Source organism: Manis pentadactyla, chromosome 2 (genome assembly GCF_030020395.1).
Source record: "Manis pentadactyla isolate mManPen7 chromosome 2, mManPen7.hap1, whole genome shotgun sequence".
NCBI classification, from domain to species: Eukaryota; Metazoa; Chordata; class Mammalia; order Pholidota; family Manidae; genus Manis; species Manis pentadactyla.
This window is the reverse complement of record NC_080020.1, coordinates 32726933-32741365: the sequence shown is the minus strand read 5'-3', so window position 1 is coordinate 32741365 and position 14433 is coordinate 32726933. Positions and strand designations below refer to the sequence as shown.

The window sequence follows — 14433 nt, the reverse complement described above, 5'->3', positions numbered from 1 at the left end:
GCTAGAAATCTCTTCCTCTCATGATTAATCATCTCTGTTAAAGTTTTAAGGTGGGGCAACACCTTTTGTCCCAGTTTCCGTTCTTACATTGCATTATAGATCAAGCAAATAGAAAATCAGCATAAAGTTTACCTTTTCCAGCAATGTCCCTTAAATTAGTTTAAATTGTTTAATATATAGAACTAATTGTAGAATTCTTAATTCAGTCTCTGGTAAAGAAGATCAAAGACATGTTTTAGTAAAACCCTGTGGCAATAGATATTAGCCCAGTTCTGTTAAATTGTTGGTAGAGCTTGGGGTTTCTGCTTGAATTACTTTCTCTTTTGAGGGTACTTACATTTTAATATGGTAATAGGAGAGTATAATTTTTCAAACAGTGTTATTTTTCTCTTTTGATTATTTAGCATAGTGAGACAGAATATTGTAGTGATTGGTTACCTTTTAGGCTACACAAAATGTATTTCCAAGTTGTAAGTGAATGTGGACTACAAAGAGATGGTGTTAATTAACTTGGAAATACATACTGTTTAGATGACAGTTTACTATTCTCTTTCTTCACCTTTGCTTTTTCCATTAATTCGTATTCATTTATTTGTTCCTTCCTTAAAGCTTTATTTACTTAGAATCATATAACCTTGTTAAAAAATTTTTAAATGTCACTTACCTTTACATTTATTGTGTTCCAGAAGTTAATGTTATGTATGCAGAATTTATAGAAGCTTGACTGACACTTTTATATGGCAAACTTAAAGGATAGTGCAATATCTTGGCCCTTCCCTGTCTTTTCACAACAATCCAGAGTAGCAATAGCAAACCTTAAAGGGCACTTAATATATATTAAATTATTTAATCTTCACACCTTAGATTTCTTAAAAAGTGAGGCACTGAGAGGGTTAAGTAGCTTAACCCTTACAGCTAGTAAGTTACAAAAGCTAATGTAAGTTACACTACACCGTTTAAGTTCTGTTAATTAACCTATTACCAATTTTTATATCATAGAATGCATTAAATCTTAAACTTTTTATAATTATGCTTTGAAATGTATTGATAAAGGTTTGGGGAGTGAGTTTCATATTAGCATGAGCTCCTTCCTTAAGACTACTCCCTGCTTTTTGTTTAAATAAACAAATGAAACAGTCCCATTTCAGGCAAGCAAAGTATTATGGTTCTCTCTGGGCTGTCTCTAGCCCTTGTGCTGTCAGTGGAAGCATGGTCAAAAGGGTGAGATTTTCTTACAGAAATGTATTAACCCAACTCCTAATTGATTTTTTTTCCTCCATGTTCTTCTGGAGGTTTTGTTTTTTTTTTTAATAACTTTAACCTCATGAATTTGGGTTTTATTTACATGAGGTGGTATAAATTGTACTTTCATTATCTTTGAATCTTTCCAAATAATGATTGAAAAAAAATGAGTTGAATTCTCTAATTTTACTGAGTATCTCACCATGTAAGAATTCTAGATCTCCCAGCAAAAAGTTTAACTAGTTTAGTTTTCTTCTTGCTTTTTGGGGTCTTGGGCTAGCTAGTTCATACTTGTTTAGCTGGAAGCATATTTGATATGCAAACTTAGGTTAACAGGGAATATTTGTTGTAATTTCTGTGTGTCACCTCAGACCTGCCAAGAGGTGGATTTTGCTTTATTATGTGGGAGTTTTATTTTTTCTTCCCTTCCTTGCTAACGCTCCTGGAATATTCACGAGAAATAATAATATCCAGATGGAGATGGTACCTGCAGTTGTTAATCTGGATGGACAGAGATCAGCTCTGATTTGTTTCGAAGTTCTTAGATTATTATATTTGTTCTGTTCATTTGGGAAAGTTTCTTAACATTTATTGTTTTTTTCTCAGTAACAGCAACAAGTGGGAATGGAGACTTTGGTGACTGGAGTGCCTTCAACCAAGCCCCATCAGGCCCTGTTGCTTCCAGTGGGGAGCTCTTCAGCGGCGCCTCGCAGCCGGCTGTAGAACTTGTCAGTGCCTCGCAGCCGGCTGTAGGCCCACCTCTAGCTGCCTCAAATTCTTCAGACCTGTTTGATCTTATGGGCTCATCCCAGGCAACCATGACGTCTTCCCAGAGCATGAATTTCTCTATGATGAGCACTAATACTGTAGGGCTGGGTTTGCCCATGTCTAGATCACAGGTAAGTTGTCTGCTTCCCTTGGAAATTGTGATTTATAATTTTTGAGCTGCTGTAAATAATCTCATGATAGCTTAGTATAAAACAGAAAAATAAGAAACAATACATAGATTGCTTTTGCACATTGCATTTACCTTACACTCTTTCCCCTGGTGTAGTCCTTTGGATTCTGCAGGGCTAGGCCTTCTCATCCATCTTGTAGTCTGTGTGGAGCCAAGCTTGGTGACTTGCACAGTGGAGTCACTTGCTGAAAATTTACTGAATTAATATACAAACTGGTGCTTAATAGTTCAAAAATTTTGTTTTTAAGAAGGAATAGAGATAATTGCTTCACCCATGGCCAGCATTCACTCAGTAAAATCTCTGGTCATGTCCTTAAAGAAGTGTCGCTTAATCTGTTGCAAACAATCATTGCTTATTACAGAGAATCATTCTCTGAAATGATGGATGTTCTTTCCTATTCTGGGCCTGTGCTATATTATGTAATAGTCCCATCTTTCAACTCTCATTTTCATAAAGGAAAACAACTAAATGGGAGCTTTTTAATTCACTTCTTATAGTTAAATCTAAATTACCTAATACTAGCTTAGAATTCATACAAGTGCAGAATTAGATGTAGTGTCTTGTGTGAGTTGCACGAGGAACTTGCTATTTTTTATTCAAGCTATTCAGAATATTTGTTTATGATGCTAACTACTCATTTTAATGTGTGGATTCTCCTCTTTTGGATGTTAGAATGAAGGAAGAGAAGAAAGAAGCAGAAAGGTGACTGCTTTGTATAACAGAAATTAGACATACCATTAAGAAAGGATATGAAAGCCACACCAATCCCATTAAGTTAAACTGTGTATCATGTACCACTGAACAAGCCCAAGCCAGTTTATTCTCTGAGTTTCTTTCATATGATCTAAGCATAAAGCCAGTCTCCTTATTTGCCATCTTAACTGCAGCTATTGTGATTCTTTGCGTTGGTGGGTTTTTTATTCTTCCTATTCCTTTCCCTTTTTTCTGTCCTTTTCACAGTTATCCTTAATAACTACCAGGCACCTCTGCTGCTTTCTCCTTTCTCCTGAATTGGTCCACATAATACTAAGTTCCACTAGACTTGTTCACTTTAAGGCAGTAGAAGCGTACATGACCCAGAAATGTCGGTCTAAGATAATTTGCTTTTTATACCCCTGAAATCTATTTTGTAAGAAAATTTCTTCTTGTTTATTTCCTTAAAACTGAACTAACCTGAAGCTGGTAGTTTCCCTGGGACAGTGGCTTCTAGACTTTGGGTGACAGGATGATAATTGTTAGGAAATACGTTGTTTTCTTCCATCCCCAGACAATTGTTTGGACTTCAGAGGAACATTTTGGGGATGTTAATAACTCAGGATTTTGAAGACCTTAGCCTAGAACATTTGTGATTCTTTTTGGTTACATGAGTTTATTACAGAGTCTGTGCATAGAGTTATTGTGATTACCTGCCATCTGATAATCTGTGTAGAGCAGGTGCTTAATTTTTAGAGCATTTTTCTATTTTCCAGCCTTTGCAAAATGTTAGCACAGTGCTGCAGAAGCCTAATCCTCTCTATAATCAGAATACAGATATGGTCCAGAAATCAGTCAGCAAAACCCTGCCCTCAACTTGGTCTGACCCCAGTGTAAACATCAGCCTAGACAACTTACTACCTGGTATGCAGCCTTCCAAACCCCAGCAGCCATCGCTCAATACAATGATTCAACAACAGAGTAAGTAATCTAAAGACATCCACCTTCTTTGTGTACTTGTAATGTCTTGCCCTGGTGCCAGGACTACTTTAAGCCATGAAATAAAAATACATAATACAAAGTGTTCTGAAGGCAACTGTGTGTTCAGTTTAGATGTTTTTCGTATAATACTTGATAGACTTCCTGGCACATTGAATCGCTTTGTAGTCTACTCTTGGCACGATAACATTAATTGTATTGTGCTGAGTTTTTGGTTCCTGATCACTAAAATAAAAATATTTATTGTAGAAAATGTTTTAAATATAGGCAAAAATGGCAGAGAAAAAAAATCATCTCAACTCCAGGGATAATCACCAGTAATTCATGTTTGTTGCCATCCTTCCCAGCCATATTTTTAATACTTGCGATCACTCTGTCCATATTGATTTGTTTCTTGGAGTTCTCATTCATTATCGTTTTTCCTCTGTGAATATTCTTAAGAAAATAATGATTTTTACATCTTTATTCATCATGTCAGTGTGCAGTTCCTCTTTGATTAGTTATTTCAGTTGTTTCCAGCCTTTTGCTATTATAAATAACTACATGATTTTGTATAAATCTTAATACTTGTGATTTTTTTCCTTAATACAATGTTCTAAAAATAGAGTTGGTCAAGGGATATAAACTCAAGACTTCTGATACACAGTAGTTCTTAACAACTTGTTAGATCAGGATTAAATGATACATTTTGTAGGAATGATTTTCACGTGCCTCGTGTTTTCCGTCAATCCACTCTTAATTATGTCTGCATCTTTGGGGAACCAGAGCTAATAGCCACTGCATATTTCTCGAGAGTAAAGAATGCACGTTAATTAGCTTATCTTGTAAAATCACTATCAAGGAAATTTATTTTGGCTTATAAGTATTAATATTCAGGGAGATTGTGTTATTTTTCTGCTCTATGAATTAAGAATTTTAGTTTGGTAAAGTTCTTCTCTTTTCTTCTGATAGATATGCAACAACCTTTGAGTGTGATGACCCAAAGTTTTGGAGCTGTGAACCTCAGTTCGCCATCGAACATGCTTCCTGTCCGGCCCCAAACTAACCCTTTGATGGGAGGACCCGTGCCTGTGAGCATGCCCAGTGTCCTGACCGGCGCCATGGGGATGGCCCCTCTTGGAAGTACTCCGATGATGAACCAGAGCATGATGGGCATGAACATGAACATAGGGATGTCAGCTTCTGGGATGGGCCTGCCAGGCACAATGGGAATGGGCATGCCCAGCTTAGCCATGACTTCTGGAACTGTGCAACCTAAGCAAGATGCCTTTGCAAATTTTGCCAACTTTAGCAAATAAGAGATTGTAAAGGAGCAGATTGAATGAAGGATTTTTAGTGGTGCAAATAGGTGATGTTGGGATGGAAAATGCTAATCAACTCCCCTTTCTTTTATCAATTAATTAAAATAAACCTATATAAAGAACAAAAGGCTGTTTTATAAAAGTGAAATATCTAGGATCTCAGATGGCCGGGCCAGGGCTCTTCAGATGAAGCTGTCAATCATTTTTCCCAGTGAGGATTGACCACAAATGGAGTGAGACCATCAGAAGAAGCTTTTATAAATGGAAGAACCCGTTTTAATGTCATGATTTGTGGGGAGACTGGAAAATAGGGCTGAATAAATGTATTTGAATCTCTAATTTTATACTTTCTTTTCCTGAGGAACTTGATTTTTCTGTCCCTGAATCGCCTTGTCATAATTGGGTCTGTTCCTTTTACTACCACTCTTGAGTCCATATATGAAATCATTAAAGTTGGATGATCAGTTTTTTATAAAAATATATATTTTTGTCCAAAAAAGGCATACATATGTGATTATGGCTAAATCAAAGGTAACTGGAATGTATATACTTTTGCTAATGTTCCAGCAGCACTGCTATAATACTATCCAACTTTTTATTGTAACAAAACTTCTTTAAGCAATTGGTGACAGTTATGGGACTTTTCCCACATCTTCTGCTATAATGATCCTGTACAAACCTGGCAAAATACTTTTTTCAGGACTGCTCTTTGGTTTCCTTTAAAAGAAAAAAAAGCCTCCAGTATTTTTGTTTTTAGCAGTCTTTTATTTACAATTTGCAGTGATTAACTTAGCAAGGCTTCCTTCTGTGTTTATCCCTGTAGCCACCATTTAACAGGAACAGTCAAAAGAGAAAAATATTTATTTATTTTTTTTGGTGTCTTTTCAAAAAACTGAAAAGGTAAAAAGACCATTAAAACCTTAAGTTAAATATGAATGTTAGAACTCCACAATGTTGGCTTTTAGATTTTATACAGTATTTGTTTGGTTTTGGTTTTGAGTGTACATAATATGGCATTAGCACTATGGATCCAATAGAGGAGTTAAATATATATTATTAAAGGAGACCTGTAGCAGTCAAATACTATATTGATTTAATGGCAAATAAAGGAAATTAATTAAGATGTTTTGGTTTTCCTGCTGTAATTCTGCATTAAGATCACAATGAAAATCATGAATCTAGAGTTTGGATTGCAAAATTGTTTCACCCTCCAGCTGGGAATATTTTTTAAAATAATATAGGTACCAAATTATTACTTTCCCACTTTGTGTTGCAGTTTTTTTTTTTATTAAATTGATAAAACTTTGTTTCCATTGTATTCATAATGTTCTGTTATACATAACATTAAAATGTTCATTAAAATCAATGTTGAACTGCTTTTTCTTTCATTCTGTTAGACATTTGAGACCATTTGGGGAAAAATAATTATGATTTGGGCAAAGTAATTTTTATAAATAATTTAAAATTATTTAATGACTTCTCTATTCTTTCCTATCAGACTCTACTGTTAGGAATTAAAAATGAAGTAGCAAAGATACCCTGACCAGCTCTGTTCTTGCTAATGTTCCATCTACAACATTTCTAATTAGGCAGAAATTCATGTACTTCAGCTAAGTGGTAATGAAAAGTGATTCATTTGCTGAATAAGAGATGAGAGAGTGTAATTAGCTGACTGCGGTTTTTAATCTTTCAACAATTCAATGTGTTTAAATTAGTTTCAAAGAACAGGAGCTTTCAAGTGTTGTTACTTCTGAGCAATCAGGCCAGGCTCTTGGCAGCCTGCTGAATGTCTTCACTGATGTTTAAAACCCATAATCTTAAGTGTATTTCTTCTTTAAATTGAGAGGTATAGCATCACCTTTTCAAATATATATGATTCTTAGAGGAAATATTTTGTTTCTAAACTTCAGTGTTCAAAATTTTCTAATAAAATGAAGATTTATCTCAAGCACTTCTGCACTGCCTTCTTGTGTTTGTAAGGACAGAGGGGGGACCCTTATTTCAGTCACTGCACCTCATCATACTGTTTGCTGTCTTATTACTATTTTTTGTTTCAGAGCCAATGGAGGAGGAAAACGTAAGAATTGCCTTACTGGGAGTCCATAAAATATAATGAGTTGTCTCTGAAAGGGTTGAGTGTTACTTCAAAGAGAGGTCCAAATACCCCCAAATCATTTGGAGTTGCAAGAAAATACTCTTTAATTCAGACAACCTTCTGCCCATACTTAGCTTTTTCAGTAGTTTATCTGTTGTATCTATATTTTATTCTAATATTTGGGAGTGAGGAATCACTTCCTAGCAATTTGCATATGAGTGAGACTCCACTGCCACCCTAGATTCATTATTTTACTTGAAATAATTTTTTACTGTCTGGTAGGATCCTCAGTAATCATAAGTACACAGTGTTCTCATACAATGTTTTTGGATGTCTCCTTTTTTATTTAAATAGCCTCAATGATAACCCATAATGCTTTGGTTTGGGGTACTAATGAGTTGAGGTCTATAGTTACTTATATTTGGAGGGAAGGGTTAATACTTTTCTTCTTCTCAAATAGTAGGAAGCACATTAGTAAAATAGAGCTAACTGTCCTAAGCACAAGAGCACACCTTACGGTAAATAGGTTTCTGAAATAAATGGCTTTCTGTTTCAGCTCTTCTGGGAGACAACATTGCACTGTGGAAAGAGCCTGGACTTGGAAGCACATGAATCTAATCCCATTTCAACCATCTTATCTGTGCCACTTCAATTTACCTGACTTCTCTGGGCTCTAATACATTTTTTTCTAAAATGAAACTTAAAATCTGAAAGTTTTGGTTAATTAAATAATGATGAGTAAGATCCACCAACACTGACAGGTGTGACTGTAAATGTTTCTCTGCCTCCCATTTTTATATTTATGTAAAGTTGCTTACATAACAAGACTTTCTGTGTGCCAGTCCTTGTGCTGAATACTTCACATACATGTCTTTCAGTCAACACAGCAAACCCAAAAGTTGGTATTTCCTATTTCATTCCTAGAAGCAGTGGGTGGTTAAGAAAGCCTGAGGGACTGTTCTAAGTTGATTTCTAATTGAGTATTCTGCTTGCTTTCTATAACAGAATAAGGAAATTGTAAATGAGCTGTTTTGTGAATGTATTGGCTCACTACTTACACATTAGTGCAGATGTGAGGGAGAGAACTCTGAAAGCAGGCTCTCGGTATGGGATTTGCCACACTAAGATAACCCTCATTAGAATGTTCCCAGCTTTTAGAAACATCTCAATTATTCTATAGACTTCTTGCAGTTTTGTTGACTAAGGTCTCAACATTCTACTAATACCCAGATAAGTAATCAGATACAGACTAAAAAAAAAACACCCATGAAAGAGGATTTTTTTGTTTCTCTTATCTCATTATGACCTCTCTTCTTGTGTGTCTCCCTTCTTTATTAATGGCAGTCTTGTTAATGCATTGTTCCTCACAGGCATGAGTAGCTCCTGGCACCTCTACGCTGCACTGGCGTGACCCAGTGGGTGGGGAATCAGCATGCAGCCAATTCAGATACTTAGCTTCTCAGGGATTTGGGAGGTATTTGAAAGTCCTGATGGGCAAACGTGGGTTTCACTTGTTACTCTTTAAATGTTACTTTAAATAACTGAGTCCTGCACTATGAAACTACATTTCTTTTCCATTTGATTTTTCTTAACCATACATTTTTCAGCTGGGTTCTTTATATGATCCAAGCACACTCTTTTCCATTTTGTAATGAGATAATGCTTAGAGGTGGTATATGGAGCTGCCTGGTCTCAGGACACCCTTTATACCTGTAGGGAAAATGAAAGTGCCTATGGCCAGGATCCTCACCTGACCCTGAACTACTTGATGACGTAATGAGCCTACTGTTAGGCTAATGCTTAAACACCCATTAACAATAAGCCAATATTGCCTCTCTCTTGCTGTGTAAAGAGTTCCACTCAGTGCTTGGGGCAGAGCAGAGGCTGGAGTCAAAGGCAGAGCCTGGAGCACAGGCAAGGGCTATGAGCTGGCAGAGAGGCCTGGAGGTGGTTACTGGCTTGCTGCATGCAGACTGCCCCAGAAGCAGATGGAATTCTAGCATTTGACCTGCCATCATGAGAATAAATGTTGGTATAAAATCCTTTACCCTGAATGTTCCATTGTCATTTTTGGTCTCACTGAATCCAGAGTAAACTTGACCAGGGCTGAAACCCTCAGGTGAAACATTTGGTGTAGTCAGCAGGATTTGCTATGGACCAAAAACAGCACAAGCTGCCCTCATGGGAGCAGTGCTTCAGCAGACTGCCCTTATGGCTAGGGAAATACCACAGGAACCCCTCATGCTAAAGGAGGAATTCCAGCATCCAGTGGGCATGTGGCCTGAGGTGGCTTTCTTCCTAACGGAATGGGCCTCTCCCCAGGACTTGGGGGAGGTGGAGGTGATACCTACGGCAGTAATAGAGGCTCTCCACGAGATTGGAAGATCCTTGGAGAAACAGTGCCCACGAGGTGGTGGGAACCATGGATTGGCTATTCCTCACAGTATTGAAAAAGACCATGGAGGAGAAGGATGAACTGCAAGGAGCACAAGAAGCAACATCACAAGAACACCAGCTGCGAGGTATTGAAGAGAAGGTAAGCGAGTTGTTGAAGACTGAAATAGCATTGCTGCAAGGCACCATAGAAAGGATAAAGGATGTAGCAGAAGAGGTGCCCAGGGGAGTGGTGGGGAAGCAGCCATCAGCTCCAGAGGCAACAGAGGATACAGCAGAGAAGGACAAGGGTATGATGCCAGAGACGCCAACCCTTCCTCTATTGAAAGCCACCTGTTTGTTGTCAAAAGATGCAGCAACTGCGGGGTCCTCCGGGAGAGGTGTAGCCCCTCCCCAGGTCTTGGAGCACTCTATGCTCCACCCCTATAAACAGGTTAAGCTGGTGGATTTGGGTTCCTGGTTTCAACAGAAGTCCCCACATCAGCTTGGCCCCTGCATCTTTGGGATGTAGGGGTAGATAGGATAATTCTGTCTGGATCAGAGATGGTAAAGCTGGCTTCCCCAACGGTTCATCCTGCCTTTCAGTAGCAACTGCAAAATGCACATCAGACTCCAGAAAATCACTCCCTCCTCGATTGGCCACACTTTGCTCTGTATGGCCCAATCAGGGTGATTTACCATCCTTGTCCACTAGATGGCAGACTTATGCTGAGCTCCAACAGGTGTTATGGGAGTTAGGCATCCCTAACTCCCCTAACATCCTAAGGGAGTTAGGAAAAATGCCATTTATAGTCCAATGAATTATGACCCAGATGAGGAGCCGTTTACTGTGGGGATGAGGAATGTGGTGCTTCAAACAGCCCTGTGTCCCTCTTTGGGCCCCTGGTGGCCATTCTTGTCCCTCACTTAGGGCAGCCCATAAGTGAAGTTACCACTTTGGGGAGGCTGACGCAATGTGAATATAGAAGGAAATACAATCTGCTACTCAGGAGAAGAGTATAAAGGGCCCTGTGAAGGTCACAGGGACCCAGATGTGGGCTGATTTGATAAAGGCAGGAGCAGACAGAGAGAAATTGGATGGAAAGTCAAAATCTTTTTGGAGCTGTGGCAACAATTAAAGCCAGAGCAGTGGTTTTGGCTGTTGGCTAAAGCAAGGCCCAAGAAATGGAAGCTGGAGACAAAGCCACAAGTCTGGCCTGTATGTCTGCAGGACTTCCTGATGGAGAGTAAGCTGACCCCACCTGGTCCGTCATCAGGTGATATGGTTTGACTGAGGAGAGAGTCAAAACACCTGCTTTGGGAGACTGCATGAGGACCAGAGGCCACATGTTGAAATGCCAATTCATTGGTGCCCAGTGAATGTACCTGTCCTGGCTCTGGAACACACAAGAGCTGAATGCTCAATGATTAATGGCAACTCTGAATGGTTTCCCAGGACCCCTGCTGTTATAGATGGGTACCGGGGTAAGGCTATCAGAGTGAAACAAGCCCAAATCCTGTTGGGAATAGGGCATCTAATACTGTGTATGATGTTATGCTTACTTCTAATTCTCTTACAGACACATATGGCGTTATTGCAAGAGGTATTGGGTCTTTTAGGTATAGGAAAGTGTCCTGCACTTGGCACAAATTCTAAGGCCCTTATACCATCTGGTATGAAAGAGTTCAGGTGGGGCTGGGATGAAACACGTGCAATTGCCTTTGTTGTTGCAAAACAGGCAGTCGAGGCTATGCAGGCCTTGAGTGTGATAGACCCATCAAGGCCTTGTGAGCTGGATGTACATGCAACTGAAGATAGTTATGGCTGGGGTCTCTGGCAGTGGCTTGAACAAACTCACCAACTTATTGGATTCTGGTTGCAACTCGTAAAAGCAGCATAAGTCTGGTACACCTTAATAGAGAAGCAGTTGGCTGCCATGTGCCATGCCTGACTGGCTACAGAGCCCATTGCCAGAACAGCCCCAACAAAGGAAATGATGAAGCAGACACATTGGCCCAGGTGCCTCTGATATGGTCCAATGGTTACAATCAACATTTGTTACAGGTGGGGCAGAAGACAATGTGGGCTGTAGCCCATTGGTGAGGCCTGACTTTGACCTCTGAAGAAGTCAGAAGAGCCCAGAAGGAGTGTATTGTGTGACTGAGTTCCACAGCAACCTGGAGACTCCATTCAGGACATGGCCTTGGACGTTTCAACACATGGACCAGTGATGGCTGGCCCTCCTGGCACCTTGGGGACAAGGCCTGGAGGCTGGCCTCCTGTGTATTTCTGGAGTAATGGCAGAGTGGCCCCCAAAGATCATGGTAGTGTACCCTAAACAGCTGGAAGGTAAGAGCATCCTACTGGGGAGTTTTGTTTTATCTTTATGGCCAGTACCTACGCCTCCATGTGGGGAAGTTGGAGTTCCTTGGCCAGGATCCTCACTGAACTTAAACCACCTGATGATGTAACTGGCCTGTTGCTGAGCTGCCACTTCCACACCTGTAGGCAATAAGCTATTATTGTGCTATATAGAGGGCTCAGCCCAGTGCTCTGGGCGGAGGTAGAGATGCTAGTGCTTGACCTACCGCCAGAGAACAAGCCGGGTTATAAACCCTTTCACCCCAAGAGCATTTTGCTGTCAACTCCTTTGGTCACATTGAATCCATAGCGAACTGAAACCCATTGGCAAGACACTCCAGTAGCCCGATACTTAGACCCTTCAGTAACCCCCACAGGGAGAGGGATAAAGGTATGGTACACTAGACCCAGACAGGACCTCCTTCCTGCCACAGTCCTATCATATGACTACTCTCTCACATGCATCCTACTTGATGGACAAATTTGCCTATGTTGGTATCACTAAAACCTTTGTTATCACCCTTAAGGTTAATCTCCTCTAATGTCTGAGTGAATTGGACACACACCTTAGCAAAAACTGCTGCTTGCAGGATGAGCTAGGAAAGTACAAGTCATGAACTCGTCTGAGTAGAACTGGTTTGAAATCAGCTGGAATGGTCACTTGGTGGCAATCAGTCCTGAGGATTATCATAATTTCTGTTGTTATCTGTATTATAATTTTTGTTGTTATCTGTGTGTTGTTTTAGTCTCTGTTGCTGTTGTGGACTCTGATTAAAATGTTCCACCTTTCCCACACAGGGACCATCGTGGAAGATTGAGGGCATGTAGATTCTGAGATGAGAATCCTGGAGGGGTGGTGTGTGGGGAAAATGTAAATTCCCATGGCCAGGATCCTCACCTGACCCTAATCTGCTTGATGATATAATTGGCCTACTATGAGTCTAATGCTTATACGCCCTTTGGCAATAAGCCAACATTGCCTGCGTAAAGAGCTCCACCCAGTGCTTGGAGCAGCGCAGAGCCTGGAGGAGAGAGCAAGCGGGAGCCAGGAGCAGAGGCAAGGGCTTGGAAGTGGTGGGGAGGCCCAGAGGCAGAGATTGGCTTGCTGCATGCAGACTGCCCCAAAGGCAGATGGGATTTTAGCAGTTGACCTGCCACCACCACCACAAAGCTTGGTATAATGCCCTTTTTTGACTAAATTCTATTGTTATTCAGTCTCATGAATCCAGAATGAACTTGCCTGGGGGCAATCTTCCTCAGGCAAAACAATGCCCTTAAAAATTGAGGACTCCGTGATTTCTCTCAGACTGTTCAAGTTCAGTTGGACAATATCCACCATGTCATAGATAAGTTTTCACAAATGCCTAAGGTGCCTAACTGGTTTTCTTGGTTTCACTGGAGATGGCTGGTAATTACAGATATGCTTTGGTTATGTAACTATACTCCTATTATGTTAATGTGTGTGCGCAATTTAAGTAGTAGCTTAAAACCTATTCATGCTGAAGTTACTCTACAAGAAGATATGTCAAAGAAATAATCAATCTTCCCATGTTTTCTTCCGCCTGCTACTTCTATAGCTTTTCTTCTTCCTTCCTAATTACAACCCTTAAATAGAATTCGTGCCTCATATCAAATTTACCAAGTATCATAATTCTTCCAAGTGGTAAAGATACCTCAAGACAAATGCTGGGCATAGAAGCCACAGGGCATAAATATGCAAAGAAGTAAAAAGCTAACCTTTTCAAACAATAAGGCTTCTCTCTCACTTACCAACTTCACATTTCCCTGTATGGCCCCGGAAGATGACTGGTTAGCCAGAGACGGGTAAGATTCCTCAAGGGAGGAACAACCTAAGACAGGCACAGTCGCAGGGGGGCCATCAGGTGAGAAATTGGGGATCAACAGAGGTGAGGCTTAGAACCTCACCCCCCCGCTCTGAGAGAAATCTTCTGCATCCGTGGATGTTTTATTGCCCTTGTCTAGCTTGGATTAACACATAGTCTACAGGCACACACCTGATCATCTACATTTGCTCTCTTACAACACTAAACTATGTTTTCTACCTTTATCTTGTATCTACCTACCACTTCAGCATTTTATTAAAAATAATAATAATAAAGAGAGAAATGTAGTATCCACACATAAATCAAGTATAAAAACCAAATGAGTATTCATATTTGAACTGACTGTTTAGAGTTCATAATGCATGAGCAAAACTGAAAGTTTCTGTGATGACTGCCCTTGTACTGTTCACTATGTAACTTATTCATTATGTAAGAATTTGTTCTCCATGTAAGAACTTGTTTGTTATGCCTCAGAAGATTGGAGACTGACGAAAATTAGGTTTGGGGTGGATTAATGATTGTGCATTGAGCATTGACTCCCCTATACAGAATTTTATTGTCGTTA

At 39.8% G+C, this 14433-nt stretch overlaps 1 protein-coding gene across 4 annotated transcripts in view; it reads left to right on the top strand.

The window, feature by feature from the left end:
* CLINT1 (clathrin interactor 1) overlaps nt 1-6572 on the top strand; it is a 79241-nt gene extending 72669 nt beyond the window's left edge. For 3 of the 4 annotated variants that reach the window (XM_036915054.2, XM_036914717.2, XM_036914891.2), the window contains 3 exons: nt 1849-2141; nt 3671-3875; nt 4845-6572. In XM_036915054.2, coding sequence (XP_036770949.1) covers nt 1849-2141; nt 3671-3875; nt 4845-5191 — 845 coding nt within the window. In that variant the 3' untranslated portion in view covers nt 5192-6572. The remainder of the gene's footprint in view (nt 1-1848; nt 2142-3670; nt 3876-4844) is intronic. The other variant, XM_036914981.2, reaches the window with a different exon arrangement.
* The last annotated feature ends 7861 nt before the right edge of the window (nt 6573-14433 follow it).